The sequence below is a fragment of the Vulpes lagopus genome, chromosome 19 (assembly GCF_018345385.1).
Source record: "Vulpes lagopus strain Blue_001 chromosome 19, ASM1834538v1, whole genome shotgun sequence".
Taxonomy (NCBI): domain Eukaryota; kingdom Metazoa; phylum Chordata; class Mammalia; order Carnivora; family Canidae; genus Vulpes; species Vulpes lagopus.
The window spans coordinates 44,618,626-44,636,765 of record NC_054842.1 but is presented as its reverse complement, the minus strand read 5'-3'; the positions used below and the strand labels follow the sequence as shown (position 1 = coordinate 44,636,765).

At 38.4% G+C, this 18,140-nt stretch overlaps 1 protein-coding gene across 6 annotated transcripts in view; it reads left to right on the top strand.

Annotated features, from left to right (window-relative positions):
• Nucleotides 1-5,646: 5,646 nt before the first annotated feature.
• Nucleotides 5,647-18,140, top strand: part of HLTF (helicase like transcription factor) — a 49,281-nt gene continuing 36,787 nt past the window's right edge. For all 6 annotated transcript variants that reach the window (XM_041733888.1, XM_041733886.1, XM_041733887.1 and 3 more), the window contains exons 1-5: nucleotides 5,647-5,851; nucleotides 7,283-7,490; nucleotides 14,612-14,778; nucleotides 16,273-16,406; nucleotides 16,911-17,008. In XM_041733888.1, coding sequence (XP_041589822.1) covers nucleotides 5,832-5,851; nucleotides 7,283-7,490; nucleotides 14,612-14,778; nucleotides 16,273-16,406; nucleotides 16,911-17,008 — 627 coding nt within the window. In that variant the 5' untranslated portion in view covers nucleotides 5,647-5,831. The remainder of the gene's footprint in view (nucleotides 5,852-7,282; nucleotides 7,491-14,611; nucleotides 14,779-16,272; nucleotides 16,407-16,910; nucleotides 17,009-18,140) is intronic.

Here is an 18,140-nt window from a genome sequence, read left to right as displayed (position 1 = left end):
GAACTGAAATCTACAGGCCCCAAGAGGGAAAAGGTCGTTAAGTTCCACACCAAGCAGCTTGGAGAAGACGCAGTACTCTCCAGCTCCATGTTACTGCTAATATAAGTAATGTTCGCAAAATTCTTGCTAATAGACAATTTACAACAGTCAAAAAAAATTTTTTTTAGTATATGTGTAAGTTTGCCCCTTCTTTCCTAAATTCAAATATTGCCCCTTCTTTCCAAAATCCAAATATTATTTTAGGAGGGAAACTGAATGGGGAAAAATTAGAGAGGAAGACAAATCATGAGACTCTGGACTCTGGGAAACAAAGGGTTGCAGAAGGGGCGGTGGTAGGATGGGGTAACTGGGTGATGGGCATTAAGAAAGGCACATGATGAGAAGAGCACTGGATATTGTACTCTATGTTGGCAAATTAAATTTAAATAAAATATATTTTAAAAAACAAATAAAAATTTTTTCTTTTAAGTAAATAATTTTAAACAAGGTTTTAGTGATTTATCTCTTACCAAAAGTATCTTGAAAAAGCATACCTTAGAACACCAGGCTAGCTTTGTTTCTCTTCCTTTTAAAAATTCTATATTCATGTTATGGGTTAAAATGTGTGTATTGTCCTTTTAATTATCTTTTTCAAAAATTTATAATGTAGACAACTATTGATGCTTATTGATAAGTTCAATTTTCTGAATATTAACTGCCATCTGTGTTGACTTCAGTGTGCTAACCTAGGTCATCAATGCTTTAATGTTTACCTGGGGGTACATCAGACTTTATTCTTTTTTGACCCCAACACGTTACCTAAAAGTATTTGTGAAATGGAAATTTTATTTATAAATACTACAAAATTAGCATTTCAAACAGGATGTTAATGTATTCTGACCCTAAAATTTCATCTGTTTATGAACTTGAGTCTCCTGAATTTCTAATTCTATTAGGTCAGGAGATTAAATTCCTCTAAAAAGCTATTCAAATACTCTTTTTTTCTTTAAATTTGAGAAATGTGTTTGACATTTTGCAGGTTTTTTTTTTTAACTTTCTAAAGGACTTAATTCTTAAATCCATAATTCTTAAATCTTAATTCTTGGTTAGCAAAGCATAATCCCATAGGCCATAAGATGCAATGGTTAGGCTGTAAGATGCAATGGTTTGGTGAATTATGATGATGACTGATGATATGAACTGATTTGCTAATGCAATATAGTTTCCCACATTAAAGAAATGTTTTCGATAATGTGTAAAGTGTATTTAGAGTTGAAGTTTTAGTTTTCTTCTTTAGCCATAAAGGAGACAGAAAAACACTCATCAACCCTTGCAGTATTCATTAAATTAAGAGCTTTCACCACGGCCATAACAAGAAACCTAAATAATTCCATGGCTCAGAGCTGTGCTTTCCTGAAGTTAGGAAAAGGATCCTGTGCAGGACACAAAGGAAGGGACAGATCCCAGGCAGGCCTGATTCTTCAGCAATTCTGGTCTTCTGCCAAGTAAGAGAACTTAATGAGTCAAGGCCTGAAGGAGGAGGAAACTACTATCTCCTGGGAAAGGCCTCTTTAATCTGGAACACCACAGATTTCTCCGAATGGGAGTTTGGATCAGAGTGTCTCCTGATTCTTGATGGAAACAATTCAGTGTGATCAAGGCCACACACCTGGTAAAATGACTGGCTTCTGGAAACAGTGTTATTCTGGTATTTAGGAATAACCCAGATGCTGAGCACCAGGAAATAAGCTTTAATCAACTATATTTCTTGTTAAGCGCTAGAGGACTCATTAGATAATAATTCTGTTAAAATAATAGTAATGACAATAAGCATTTATTGTTTACTTCAAGGCAGGCACTTGATATTCATTATATTTTTAAGGCTTGGCATTCTTTTTATATTACTTCCTTTGCCCTACCAGCTGTTATACCCAGAAATCTGCCCCAGAAACTGTTGGGGTCCTGATTAAGTCTGAGAAAATTCTGTTGTAAATAAGTCACAAAAGATTTTATCTTTTATCATCTCCTGTCTTCTCTATTAAAAAAGGAGTTCAGAAATAGTTTTGTATCATTGTTAATTTCTTGACTTAGATAATTGTACTATGATTATGTATGTTAAAATAAATGGGGTAAGAGATATGAGGGAACTTTTTGTGGTAATTTTGCAACTTTTCTGTAAATCTAACATTAATTAAAAGCGAAGTTGAAAAACTTCATAATTTCCTTACTACAATTTATATTTTTTATTATTTTTCTTGTGGCAGAACAGCAATACATATTCAATACAGGGAATACTTTACATGCTTGTAAGAAAAAAGGTGAAAATGAAAATCCCCTAATTCAACCAGTTAGAGGTATCTGCCATAAATACCAGTTGTAAATTCACTGAGAGGTCTGTGTATATGGATGTATAGTATGAATGTATTAATTTTGCAATGACTGGCTCCATTTGCAAAGGTAAAACTTTGAATTTTTTTTTTTTATTGAACTTAATTTATCTTATACCTTCAGTTTGCCTAGTGGGAGGTAACTTCTTTAGTCACTTCCAGATAGTTCAGGCGTTTTAAGATTTAAAGTCAACTAAATATAGGTTTCATCAGATTCAGTCTCCTTTCTCTTACCCTGTAGGCTGTTTGGGCTCCATTCACCTCCAGCAGGCACCAACTACTGAGCCTTCACAGCGTTGGAGGCTCCCTGGGGACTATGAGTAAGATTTTGAAAGGCTGCCCTTGAGCTCCTTAACAGAACCACCTTATTAGCTTTTACTCCTTTATTGCCCTGGCACATTTCTGATCTCTTAAGATCTGCAGAACCTTGAGGCTACACTCTGGAAAATGAAGCATAGCCTCCTTTTTTAATGGGATCTCCAGAAATTACTGGGCTATTATCCCTCCCTTTGTGGTGCTTGGCCTAGGGTGATGGCATTTGGGCCCTTTCCCTGAGATTTACTCTGCGAACTCTCATATGTTATTCCTGAAAATTCTCTTTCATTGAACTTTGTCTCTATCCCCTTATGGGTGAATACAGCAAGCAAACACAAAACATCATACATTCTTTCAGAGCCTATTTGTTATGACATAAACTTGAAAGTTTTTTCCAGATTTTTGGGAATTCAGATTCTTAAAGTTATTTTCTTTGCCAAGGGGTTCAAAATTCTATTTTGTTGACAAACTTTAAAAGACCAGTCTTTTTTTGAGACAATAGTGAAAATATGATTATGTTATTAGTTATTAGGAGACACCAACAATTGATTTATTATTAATTTTGCTGGGCGTTGAGAATGGCCTTGTGGTTCTGTATGAAAATATTCATGATTTTTAGAGTAGTTAGTGAAAGCCATTATAGGCAGACTGGGTTGGGAAGTGATAGGAGTGGGAGGCACAGAACAGATTATAAAGAGCCATACCTGCTATTCTTTGATTTCGTGCTCACAGCATCAAACGGGAGAGTGATATGATTAATTTGCATAAAGGAGGATGAGAAAGTGTGTTTGTGACTGGGAGGTAAGTAGCTGGAAGAATTTTTTATTCCTTTTCCTTGCTCAGCATCCATACCCAAATCCATCAGCACACCCTGTTCGTTCTCGCAGCTTGAGCATCTCTTAGCTGGACACAATTGTTTCCTAGTTATCAACTAAACAGTCTACTTCTGTTCTTTTCCCCTACAATCTCCACAGAGTTGACAGAATGAATTTCTTAAAGCCTAACTCACATTGTTATTTTCTTGCTTAAACAATTAGGAGTCTACTGCATTTAAAATAAAATACAAACTCTGCCATAGACTATAAATTTCTATCTGGTTCTCCTCTTCCTCACCATCCTCTTTGTGTCATGACTAAGTGAAAGAGTATTCAAGTTCAACTGCTAGATCTGAGATGTTAAATAGTGACAAAATGGGCAAAAATGTTGACTTTAGCCAATTTTTTTTTACCTTAATCTGCCTTCTTTAACAATGGGGTAGTCATTACCCACAGATCTTACCGAGTCAGGTTTACCTGTATATTCATATTTGCAATTTTAACCTGTATATTCATATTTGCAATCTTATATTTCAGTCTAATGAGCATGCACCAGCTTAAGAAGCCGGTGGTGGCTTTGAACCTCACTTAGGGCCCCGTGTGACTGTGTGACTGTCAAAGATCAAAGAGTAGATGTACTTGTGAAGAGGTCAGTATTGACCCTTGCCCTTCGTAGAGTGGTCCATTTTACACTTCCTTCGGCAGAGTATGAAGAGTGGTCAATAAAGACAGCTTTTCAAGAGGCATTTGTTCATTGCCTTAAGCTATCCTCTGTGAGCATGAACCAGTAATGGAAAGAGAGATCGAATTTGCAGGGATTTATTTCATTTCAGTAAATAGAAGGAAGATGATGAGGAAGACGAAAATGGTATCATTTCTTTCTTTCTTTCTTTCTTTTTAAGATTTTATGTATTTATTCATGAGAGACACAGAGAAAGAGAGAAGCAGAGACACAGGCAGGAGGAGAAGCAGGCCCCATGCAGGGAGCCTGACGTGGGACTCGATCCCAGGTCTCTAGGTCACCCCCTGGGCCAAAGGCAGGCGCCAAACAGCTGAGCCACCCGGGGACCCCCAACAGTGGCGTTTCTAATGAATTTCTTTGCACCCAAACTCCGGTTCTCCTCGGACTCTCCTTAGGCTCCCGAGCCATCAGTGGAGCTCAGGGCCCCCACGGTTCCCGGAGGAGGACGAACTTCCTCTCACCTGCCCACCTGGGCCGCCAGGTGCTGCAGGCGAAGCTGGTTCTGCCCACCAGGCCCGGCGGTCACCGGTCAGTTCCCCCAGCCACCCATTTTAGGTCTGTCCTAACTCAGGAAATGAACATATTTCCCTTAGAAGAAGATGATGATGAAGAGGCAACTCCGGGGGGGTCGGGGGGAGGGTGTCAAAATTCATTTTAAAACAATATATTTTTACTTAACCTAAGGGGTCGACATTCCAGACTCGGCTCACAGATTGCGAGTTCGCACAATTGGCTGCCGTGTCCCCTCAGATTTCGCTACCGACGCTTAAAACGAGTCGCTCGGGGGATCCTTGGGTGGCGCAGCGGTTCGGCGCCTGCCTTTGGCCCAGGGCGCGATCCTGGAGACCCGGGATCGAGTCCCGCGTCGGGCTCCCGGTGCAAGGAGCCTGCCTCTCTCTCTCTCTCTGTGTGACTATCATAAATAAATAAAAATTAAAAAAAAAAAATACGAGTCGCTCGAGGGCAAGCGCCCGAGGTTCACCGCGGGAAACCGAGGGAAGTAACTCGGGAGCTCGGGGGCTCGGGAAACCGGGCGGCACGGGCCGCGTCCGATGAGAAAGTAAGAGGTCGGCCTCGGTCGAGGCTTGGGCCCGGGGCAACGCGCGGGCAGCGGAGCCGCCTCCCAGGGCTTGAGGCTGGGTATCGAGCAGGAGGCCGGGCGCCGCGGGCACGCCTCTCCGACTCCCGGGGCCGCGTGGCTTTCCCGCGCGCCCGCCTCGGGGGCGGGGAAGAACCCGGATGGAACCGCCCCTGCGGCCGGGACCCCCTACTGCCTTTGAATCCCTGCGTGGGGCGGAGTTGCCCTCCCTCCCGCGCTCTGATTGGTTCGCCTCCTTAGGCCCCCTCCTCGCGATTGGGCGAGCCCAGTGTCAGTCAGCGGGCGTCGCTGGTCTCTCAGATTGTTGCTAGAAGGCGACGGCGTCGACGTCTGACTAGACTCGGCGGCGTCTCACTCCCAGCGGAGCGCTTCTCCCGCGGCGCTCGGAATCCGCGCGGTGCTCCTCGGCGGTGGGGCCTGCAGGGAGGCGTACTGAGGCGGCTCGAGGGCTCGCTGGGGCGCCCAAGCCTTCCGTCCGTTAGCGGCTCAGCGCCATGTCCTGGATGTTCAAGAGGTGAAGGGGGCGGGGGCGGGGCGCAGGGGGTAACGGCCTGTCGGCGTCCCCGGATGAACCTGACCTTCCCCGCGCTCGCGCCGCAGCTCGTGGGCGTCCTGCCGGCGGCCCCCCCGCCGCGGGAGAAGTGAATGCCCAGTGCTGGCTGGGGGGGGGCTCCCCGGGCGAGCGCAAGCCGGGGCCTGGGGGGGGGTCTCTCGCCCGAGGGCCGTGGAGGCGGCGGGGCGGGGTTCGGGGCGCCGCGCCTCGGCCGAGATGCTGGCCTGAGCTTCATTCAGGAAACACCCGTTAGATGCTCCCCGTGCGCTCTCGGCGGTTGCTCGGAATAAAGGGCCGGTCCAGCCCGGCCGCGTCCCCCGGCGGCTCCCAGGCCCGGTGCTGCGCCGACATGGAGACGCCGTGTGTGCGGCGCGGCCGGAGCGGGGTGCGCGGCGCCCGGGAAAAACGCGGGGAAATAGCTCCCCGGCGACCTCGGGAGCCCGGAAACTTGGAGGAAGCCCCTCGGCGGACTTCCCCTTATTTTTCACTCTCCACACCGGTTTTCGGGCCTGTTGCAGAAAGTTACCCGTGAGGGGAGGGAGGGAGGGTACCCGTGAGGCAAAGGGGAGCGAGCGACAGGCCCGAGGGAGGGTCACTCACACCCCCCCCCCCCACGGCCTGCCTGAAACCACGGGTTCTGTTTGGAGAGAATTATTATTATTATTTTTTATTTTTATTTTTTGTTTGGAGAGAATTAAAATAGCGGATGCTGGATGCAGTCTCTGTCACCGTGTAAATGGCGTCACATGTAATAACAGTCCCACATTTGCAAGTTGTTTCTGGTTCGTTGTTTTTTTTTTTTTTTTTTTTTTAAACCGGCGTTTGGTGTGTGGTTAAGAGTCAGAGACCTCGTATACCTTTCGGTTTCAAAAGATGATCATCACGAGGAAATAGATCTGTGAACCCCTGTTGGGAGTTTTCGTTTTGAAATACTGGGTGGGTAGAAGGAGGCATCGCTGAACAGGTAGGGTTCCTGGCGGCCTTCCCTGCTCGCTCCAGTCCCTGCTTTACGCATAGTAACGCTCTCAATCTTTTTTTTTTTTTTTTTTAAGGATTTTATTTATTCATAAGAGAGAGGGAGAGGGGCAGAGACACAGGCAGAGGGAGAAGCAGGCTCCACGCAGGGAGCCCGATGTGGGACTCGATCCCTGTGGGACTCGATCCCGGGACCCCGGGGTCACGCCCTGGGCCGGAGGCTGATGCTCCACCGGTGAGCCACCCCGGCGTCCCACACACTCAATCTTTATACAGCAGTTCCGACTAAAAATTTAACATGAGATAAAATGAGAAAAACAAGTGGCCTATGACTATAATATAATCTTTGGTTAAATATTGTATCATTTTTCTGTGCTTTCTCTTTCTTTCTTTTTTTCTTTTTTTTTTTTTTAATAGAGATCCTGTTTGGAAGTACTTGCAGACTGTCCAATATGGAGCCCATGGAAATTTTCCACGCCTCTCCTATCCAACTTTCTTTCCCCGTTTTGAGTTCCAAGATATTATACCTCCAGATGATTTCCTAACAAGTGATGAAGAGCTAGATTCAATTTTATTTGGAACTTTGAGAGGCCATGTAGTTGGACTACGCTATTACACAGGAGTAGTGAGTATGACTTAGATAATCAATTGAAATATATTTATAGTATTAACCCAGAAGATAAGAATGAGAAAGTGATGTGTACAGTTAATACTTATTTTAAGAAAAAAAAATACTTATTTTAAGAAATTAGAATGTATTTGGGTGGGAGGTAAATATTTATTAACTAGTGGGTTTGTGTGTGTGTGTGTGTGTGTGTATCCTGCTTGTAATGTAAAAAGCAATTTTTCCTGTATGGTTTCATTTGATAGCTATAATGACTCTAAAGTAGACAGGACATCTATTATCCCTTTTCTATAACTGAAGAATTGAAGCTTGATTAAGGTTAGATGATTGGCTCAAAAAGCAGATACGAGGGGTACATTTGTAGAATGTTCTTTGCTTTTTCCTCTTCTGTCCCATAGCACATTTCTGTGTTTTAATATTTTTAATTGAGGAGGATTGATTCCTACCAGATAAGGGAATTGTCTATTTTTTAGTCTTTTTCCCCCTTTCTGTAGTAAGACTATCTCCCAGTTTTTCTCCTTGTTTTTTCTTTATTTGCATTGTGTTTTATGTGTGAGAGACGGAGACAGTATATGACTTTATATCTGATGAGAAGTTGTCTTTGTTACGGTTATGTAGTATGTTTCTATGTTATTTGGATCATATATCACTAGTTTTATTCTTTAACTTATTATGAAATATTTTATTTTTTTAAGAATTTATTTATCTATTAATGAGAGACAGAGAGAGAGAGAGAGGCTGAGACATAGGCAGAAGGAGAAGCAGGCTCCATGCAGGGAGCTTGATGCAGGACTCGATCCCGGGTCTCCAGGATCAGGCCCTGGGCCGAAGGCAGTGCTAAACCACTGAGCCACCCGGGCTGCCCTATTAGGAAATATTTTAATATTGGGTGTTATTATTCTGTATCTTGGCAAATTGAATGCCAATAAAAAAATAAATTTATTATTAAAAAAAGGAAATATTTTAAGCATGCAAAAAAGAATAATATAATAAACTCCCATATACCTATGATTCAGCATTTAAGAAATTTTTCATTCATTTGTCCTTTAGTACAAAAGAATCTCTACTATATCAGTTTACATCCATATAATTCAGTATGTATTTCTAAAAAAATTCAGACTTTGTCATACTCATCAAAATTAGTAATTCCTTATTATACCCAGTAACTATCCATAATCATTTTTCTTGATTGTTTAAAAATGTGTTTTTATGGGATCCCTGGGTGGCTCAGTGGTTTAGCACCTGCCTTCTGCCCAGGGCATGATCCTGGAGTCCCAGAATCGAGTCCCACATTAGGCTCCCTGCATGGAGCCTGCTTCTCACTCTGCCTGTGTCTCTGCCTCTGTCTTTCTCAGTGTCTTTCATGAATAAATAAATAAATAAAATCTTAAAAAAAAGTCACCTTAAAAAAAAGTGTTTTTATGATTTTTTTTTTTGAGAGCAAACCAGAGCATGAGGGGGGAGGGGCAGAAGGAGAGGAAGAGAGAATCTTAAGGCGGCTCCACTGTGGAGCCTAAACAAGGGTCTGGATCTCAGGACCCTGAGATCATGACCTGAGCCTATATCAAGAGTTGAACACTTAACTGACTGAGCCACCCCACCCAGGCACCCCTCCTATATTTTCTTAATATTATTTTGTATTTGTCTAGGAGATTTCTTAGGAAAGAACAAGATTTCCTGAGTTTCTTCATGCTTCTAATTGTGATATTTATATTAAAGGACAGTTTACCTGAATATAAAGTCCTTGACCTGTATTTTGTCTTCATGATATTTAGATGTTGCATAAAATATTGGTGAAAATTCTGATGACAATATGATTTTCCTCCCGTATAAGTGAATTGGGAATTTTTGCCAACTGAATTTTTGCTAACTAAAGGGTAGTTTTTCTTATCTTGAAAGTCTAGTAGTTTATTAGTGCATGTCTTATGATTGCCCTGTAACTTCGTTTTCATCTATAGCATAAAATTTTTTTGTTAACGGTTTTGAATGCTTGTTTTGTTTTTCAGGGACTTCATTCTACCATCAATGATATTAGATCTCCTCTGCATAATATATGCCTGTGTATATGCCTATTACTTTGTCTAAAATCCTTTTTATCATATTTTTTGACTTCTAATTTTTCATCATTTATTTCCTTTACTGTGTTTTCCACAAGGCCTGTGCACTCTTGTGTTCTTTCTACTTTAGTTTTTAATTCTGAAATAGTTTCTCATTTCTAATTTTTTCCCGAAATCTGTCAGTTCTTATCTCATATCCATTTCTTCTTTGGTTCTCTATTTCTGAGCTTTCCTATTTCTGATTTGTGCTATTTCTTCAAAACTTAGATTGTTTTATAAATTATTTTACACCAGTGTGAAATACTAAATCATGGTGTCTGATCTTAGAACATTACTATTTGTTGAGCTTAGAATAATTTCTATGACACTGGTAAGCTAATAATAAAAATATAGTGAACTGGTTAGAAGTAATCACCACTTAATTTTCCTATATTTCAAAATATGTGTTATTTATTTTATAAGTAATACACATTCATTATTTTTATTTTTATTTATTTATTTATTTTTTAAAATTTTTATTTATTTATGATAGTCACACAGAGAGAGAGAGAGAGAGAGGCAGAGACACAGGCAGAGGGAGAAGCAGGCTCCATGCACCGGGAGCCTGATGTGGGATTCGATCCCGGGTCTCCAGGATCGCGCCCTGGGCCAAAGGCAGGCCCCAGACCGCTGCACCACCCAGGGATCCCCATTCATTATTTTTAAATGGCTAAAAGAAAAAACATTAAATTTCCCTGTAGTTTATCACCTTTCACCCTTATCATTTTATTTTTTCACACTTTATGCTATGAACATATGCATGTAAATTGAAGTCATTTTATGTATTAAAAAATGAGATCATGTTATGTCTGTTAATAGTGACCACCCTTTCTTTCTCCTAGTAAATTATTAGGAATATTTTTTCATGTCCGTACAAATCTATATTGTGCTTTTAGTTCCCATACTGATGAACATTTTGGGGTTGATCACTATTATGAAGGTATAAGAAAAATTGAAGTATTTATCTTTGCACACTTTTTTTTTTTGTTTGACCGAGAAAGAAAGCACAAGCAGGGGAGGGGTGGGGAGAGGGAGAAGCAGACTCCCCATGGTGCAGGGAGCCCCATATGGGGCTTTCTCCCAGGACCCAAGACTCAAGCTGACTGAGCCATCCAGATGCCCCAGGCATTGCTAATTTTTAAGGTTTTTTTTTTTTTTTTTTAAATTCATGAGAGACACACAGAGAGAGGCAGAGATACAGGCAGAGGGAGAAGCAGGCTCCATGCAGAGAGCCCGATGTAGGACTCGATCCCAGATCCTGGGATCATGCCCTGAGCCAAAGGCAGACGCTCAACCGCTGAGCCACCCAGGCGTTCCTAATTTTTAAGTTTTTAATGTGTTTTTGATAAGCTTATGGTTAAATTTTTTATTTCTTGACACAGTATTTTATAATAAAGTAGATTATTTTTTTCCTCTTCTAAAAATACTGTTATAATTAATTGTAATTCTCTTTTCTTTGTTTTAATTTTTTAAAAAATCTGTCCTTTTTGTCTTGATGCTTGGACCTTGTTTTCTTTGTCTTTTATGGTCTCCAGCATTTTCGCCTATATTCTATTTTAAATTCCACTGTCCTTAATTACTTTCTACTTTATCTACTATTTATAGTAATTAGCTATCAGTAGTGACGGTTATCTAATTTTAATAAGTGATAATTTATTACAGTAAAGGAAAATTCTCTAATTTTCTTGTTTAAGATGAAATGTTCAACAAATACCAGGTTTTTTTTTTTTTTTTTTTTGCCTTTTGAGGGATTGTATATTTCCTGGGATTTGCATAATCTGGTTTAAAAAATCGTATTTATAGGCATTGGCAGAGAGATTTGGGCTGGGAGAAAACAGAGGGCTAGAGAGGAATATCTGTCTGAATTTCTAATTGTTCAGACTATTGTCTCTTGAGAATCAGTAGATGGATGCTGGTAGTGGTTTGAAGCAGCATTCCTTTGTCGTTTTCAGGCAATTAAAAAAGTGATAATTCACTGCCATAAAATTCACCATTTTAAAAGTGTACATACAGTTGAGTGGTTTTTATTCACAAGGTTGTACAACCATCCCCACTGTCTAGAAATCACTCCCCATTCCACTCTCTCCTCAGTCCCTGCTATCTACTCATTTATTTGCTGTTGCTGTGGATCATGCTTACTTTACACATTGCATATGAATGGATCTATGCAATACATGGCCCTTGGGTCTAGCCTTCATTATTGCCATCTTTTATGTTAATATATTCTAGTGCACCATTTTAATTTCCTCGTTTCTTATTCTATATATTTTGAGTTGCTCTGGGGAATTACAATATCTTTTTTTTTTTTTTTTTTACAATTAATATCTTAATTCATAAGAATCTAGTTTGGATTCATGCCAACTTAATTTCAATAGTATACAAAAATTTTGCTTATAGATAGCTCCATTTCCCTCTTCCATTCCTTTGTTGTTAACATACAAATTAGATTTTTATGTACAATTTATGCTCATCAACACAGATATATAACTTTTATGCACTTCAAAATCAGGTAGGAGAAAAAAGTTAAACAACCAAAAAAAATTGTATTTACCTAATTACCTTTACCTGTAGTCTTTATTTCTTTGTGTAGATTCAAATTATTCTCTAGTCCTCTGATTTCAGCCTGTACGTCTTTCTTTAATATTTCTTGTAGGACAGGTCTATTGGTGGTGATTTCTCAGTTTTTGTTTAACTAGAATGTCTTAATTTCTCCTATACTTTTGAAGAATAGTTTTATCAGATATAGAATTCTTGGCTTTAGTTTTTTTGAAGCACTTTGAAAAGTTATTCCACTATCTTCTGGCCTCTGCTTTCTAACGAGAAATCAGATGTTAATCTTCTTGAGGATCCTCCAATAAATAATGAATTGCTCCTCTTGCTGCTTTCAAGATTTTTTTCTATGGCTCGATTATAATGTGTCTGGGTTTAGATATCTTTAAGTTTAGTTTATTTAGAGTTTGTTGAGTTTCTAAGATAGGCAGATTAATGTTTTTCATCAAATTTGGGGAGTTTTCAGCTATTGAGGCTGATATATATGTTAGATATGGCTGCTGTTGTGCCATAGGCCTGTTCATGTTTCTTTATTTTTTTCTTTCTATTCCTCAGACTCTAAAATTGTTCTCAGACTCATTTTCAACTTCATTGATTGTTCTACTTCTACATATCTGCTCTTGAGCCTCTCTAGTGATTTTTTTTTTTTTTTACTTTATTGTACTTCTTGACAGCAGACTTTGTGTGTGTGGTAAGACGTAATTTTTGTGCTTTCCTTTAGTTTTTTAGATGTGATTTGCTTTAGGTTTTTGAACATACTTAAAATTTAAATTTTTTCATAGTAGGTTAAGCATCTGGGGACAGTTGATAGCTTTCCTGTGAGTGAACCATATCATACCTTCTCATTTCTTCACGTGTCTCTTTGTTGTTGTTGTTGAAAAGTAGACTTTTTAAGTAATGTGACAACTGTAAAAATTAGAGTCTTCTCTCTCTCCAGGGTTGGTTGTTGTTGCTGATTTTGGTATTTGTTGCTTATTTAGTGAGTTTTCTGAATTAACCCTGTAAAATCTACTCATGTCTATACTTGATTAGCTTCATGGTCAGCCTTTGGTATACCAGAACCGAAAATCTATCGGTCTTTACTCAGGGGATCTGTATGCCCAAATGGAGCACTTCTTCAGTTGACAACTCTTCCTTAACCTTCATGTCCCGCTTATTCAGAGCCCTCAAGTTTAGCCAGAGGTGAGAGCTTAGAGTCTTCTTAGGTCTTTTCCTGATTGTATTCACATCCCAGGCATACGTACAGCCATCTGCTTGCATATGGCCTTCTGCATCCCCAGAAGTACATTGGAGCTTTTCAAAGTTCAGATGGACATTCTTAGTAGTTCCCAGCCTTTCTTTTAATCCTTTCAGTTATTGTATTGTTTGTTCTAGCTATTACCCGCTCCCTATAAAATTGTTTCTGACAAACACCCAAGGGAGAAGGTTTTTTATGAGCTCAGAGATTAAATAGAAATCCTTTTGCAAGTGGGAATCTTCTGGAGAACCATCATACAGGTCAAATAATGACAATTCTTTGTAGTACCTACCAATAGAGTTGTGAATCTTTGAAAGATTATCATCATTCCATTCTCTTCCCTCTGGTGACTACTAGACTGCACCAAGAATTTTAACAGGTTACTTTTAAAGGCTATTACGCAGTTTGGGAGCTGGAGATGGCACTAGGGTACTACTTTGAGCTGTTTTTCTTGAATTAACACCTTCCAGGTTTCTGCAGTCCTTTGGTTAATTTCCAGATGTCTGGAAAGGTTGATTCTGACAATTTCTGCCATTTTTTTTATTGCCATTATGGAAGATGGAATTTTCAGAAGTCCTTTTCTATTTTCAGTGATGTTGCCCAAAGGCAAATTTTAATCAGAATCAAAATGGCACGAGTGGAAGGCTGGATATATTTTCTCATCCAGTCCATTCTAACTTACATCTTTTTCTTCTTTTAGAGTCTGGAGAAATCAGATTTAGGAACCAGACTGCCTAGATTTAAATTCTAGCTCTGCTACTTACTAGCTTTATGACCTTGGGCAAGTTCCTTAACTTTTCTGTGGTCTAGTGTCCTTCATCAGTAAAATGGGGGTAATGATAGTACCTACCAATAGAGTTGTGCGGATTTAAAAAGTCAAATCTATGTAATGTAGTTAGAACAATAGCATATAATAAGCACTCAATAAAGATTACCTGTTTTCTGAAGTCATGATATTGAAAATTTTAGTGTGAATCTTTTATTTAGTTTTGATTGTATCTTTCAGATACCAAGGGTTTGTTAACTTCCCAGTGATTGTAAGTTAAAAATATTGTGAGAAATCATGATAAAATATATTTATTATAACACTACGCAAATATAAGTCTAAGACAATATACATTTCCTGTATGGTGTTACTAAGTAAGCATTAAAAAAATTAACGGAAAGCCCAGATAGAGTTTAATGAAGAAAGCTATTGTATGTTTATTATTTACATTATCTGTTTATTATTTTATTAGGTTAATAATAATGAAATGGTTGCATTACAACGAGAGCCTAATAACCCCTATGATAAGAACGCAATTAAAGTAAACAATGTGAATGGAAGTCAGGTTGGCCATTTAAAGAAAGATCTTGCAGCTGCTTTGGCCTATATCATGGACAACAAATTGGCACAGATTGAAGGGTAATGTACTTTCACAGTTTAGTTTTAATAATTCTAAGTTGTGATTTTTGAATTTGTTAAGAGGCTATATAGTTGCCCTGACAACTTTTATCACTATGCCTTTAGTATGTGGTCAGTAAATGTGTTAATTCTTTTCCCATCTGCCTCTACTACCGCAGCCATGAAACAACTATTCTCTCACTTTCCTATTAAATTATTACCACGGAGAAAAAAGAGGCTTTTGTTCAAATATTAGGAAGTCCCCACCATCTGCCCAAGCCTTTTAGTGCATAGATTTGGGAGTTTGGACATGTTAATTTAAATCAGAGGTTGTATACTAGCAGCCTGTGATCATATGTAGGTGAGTTTCAATTTACCTATACAGTTTTTTATAATTTCTCGTTTATTTCCAATATTGAATTATGTGGATATTCTGCATTTTATACAGGTTAATTTTTTCCCTAATGTAAAACTTATTTATGAAGATTTCTCTTGACAAATAGAAGATCTGACCTTCATGTTCACAGAACATCAGTTGATTGGAGCAGAATAGCAGCTGCTGTCTTAGGCAGGGTGTACACTCTCCCAGTTATACCACCCCTTCCTTCTTTAAAACTCCCAGTCCTCCTTGGTTACCTTTTCTTGGTAACCTTTTAGGCATTTAGTCTATGATCTCAATTTAGGTATGGAATGTTTGGGATAGGAAAAGGTAAGTTGGATGATAAATGCTCGGTAATGTTTTCTCACTTGTTTTCTCCATTCTTAGTTCATTAAATTTTTTGAATATTGAGAAATTTTTGGTGAATCCTGGATCAAAAATACAATTAACCCTTGAACAACAGGGGTTTGACCTGCACAGGATCACTTAAATGCAGATTTTTAAAATAAATGTAGTACAGTACTGTGAATGTATTGTGTTCTTTATGATTTTGTTAATGTTTTCTTTAGCTTACTTTAAGAACACAGTCTTATCATGCATAGAACCTACAAAATATGTTAATTGACTATGTTAATGGTAAGGCTTCTGGTTAACAATAAGCTATTAGTAGTTAACTTTTTAGGGTGTCAGGAGTTATATGTGGATTTTTGATAGCACAGGAGGTCAGTGTCCCTAAACCCCATGTTCAAGGGTCAGATGTAGTTCTTGCAAGTCATTCCCTATTCTCCCAGAATGGGTTGCTACCCTCAGTCGTTCTGTTCGTGAAAGCTTTACCCTTTCAGTTAAACTTATTATAGTACCTATCTTAAAATCTCAGTTATAAGCTATCCTGCTTTATTTCATTTTTTCAGTTTCTTCTGGCTTTCTGTTTCAGAAACAGAGGAACAGAAACTTGGTAATCCTATTTCTTAAACTTTTTCTGTCTTTCTAGTTTGCCCAAATAGTTCCTTTTTATTTCACTTCCTTGCAAAATTTGAGTGAGATGCTTAAAATATTTAGTAGTCACATTCTTAATGGAAGTAAAAAATAAGTTCTAATTTTGTCTGTCTCTTTTTTTCTCTTCTTAAATATAATAGAGTTGTTCCTTTTGGTGCAAACAATGCTTTTACCATGCCCCTCCATATGACTTTTTGGGGAAAAGAAGAAAATAGAAAAGCGGTTTTAGATCAGTTGAAGAAACATGGATTTAAATTGGGTCCTGCACCAAAAAGTAAGTTTAGGGTTTAAGCTCCTATTATTTTGATATTGTAAAACATTCCTTCTCTTGAGAAATAATTAGAGTTTGTTTAGCTAAACTAATTTGTGTTGAAGGCTCTGGGTTGTGACTTTTCTTAGGAATCTTTTTAAGGAGATCCCTGAATTTTTTTCCTCTATTTTGAAGTAGTTATGGATTCATAGGAGGGAGGGGGTGTATGTGAGAGCATGCACATGCACACATATATACTAAGAGGTCCTATATTTTCCCCAGTGATAATATCTGGAAATCCCAGATTTTAAACATCATCTTTGATAGATCATAGACAAAAAGAAACTCCCAATAGGAAGTGAAGTATTTATTTGGCAAGAGTTTGTTCAAATAATGTGGAATTATTTTAATGATTTTTAGTTCTAAAAAAAAAATCTTTTAAATATACTTAGAACACAAGTTTTAAAAGTTACTTACTAAAAGATAATTCACTTGGTGATTTTATTCTTTTCATTTTGTAAATTACAGCTTTAGGATTCAGTTTAGAAAGTAGTTGGGGCTCTGGAAGAGCTGGACCAAGCTATAGTATGCCAGTTCATGCTGCAGTACAGATGACAACTGAACAGGTTGCTTCTTTTTTACTTTGTAATTTAAAAGTGAATTTTAAATGTTGAAGGTTGATGTTTAAAAAGAATACAATAAATATGTATGTGCTAGTATTTGTGATCTTTAGATATATTGTTATAAAACATGATATTGAATAAATAGAATATATATTAAAAACTTTTTTTTTTGAGATTTTATTTGAGAGAGAGCAAGCGAGAAGCGCACGAGCAGGGAGCCGGGTCAGAGGGAGAGAGAGAAGCAGACTTTTCACTGAGCAGGAAACCTGACATAGGGCTCAATCCCAAAACCCTTGAGATCACGACCTGAGCGGAAGCCAGATGCTTAACTGACTGAGGCACCCAGGTGCCCTTATATTAAAAACTTTTATGTGATAAGGAATACGTACACATTCATACATATATTAAAACACAGGCATTGTTGTATATGCATGGGAAGTTTAGTATGTTATTGTATTATTTAAATTTTTTTAATGTCCACATATTTTTAAAAAATTGAAACTTGAAACTTACTCTTTGTTTCAGTAAAGTTGCAACTGGAATGCAAAAAAAAATTCCAAATTGTAGGTATTAGTGTAATTCTTACTTTGTTTTATTTATAATCTAAGATACTGTTAGGCTGAGTTAATTTGGGGAAAAAAAGGATATAAAATAAATTAATGGAGATCAGTATATAAATTACATCAAAAATTTTTTTGTCTTTACCCATCTGTGTTAGCTTTTTTGTCTTCTAATTGTAGTTAACCATATTTTACCTGCTTACTAATACGGCTTGGGCCTAGTCTGGTGGGTAAACCCCAGGTTACCTCTGTAACTTTTGATATGGCCTGATTTCTTCTGGCTACTGCTTTGTATTTTTGTGCTGATTTATAAAAGTAATCATAACGCATAATACGTATTGTTGTAAAATCACACTAAATCAGGTTTAAAGAACTAACTAAATTAATGTAAGATTACAAGCATTTCTTGATATTTTGTATCACATAGCAGATTGCTTGCAGTAATAGAAGTGAAATGTCGTTGACATAATAAAAGTCCAGTGTACCTTGAAGGATCTACCAGATCCTTTTTCTTTTTTAAAGATTTTATTTATTTGAGAAAGATTGAGCCAGAGAGAAAACACAAGCAGGGAGAA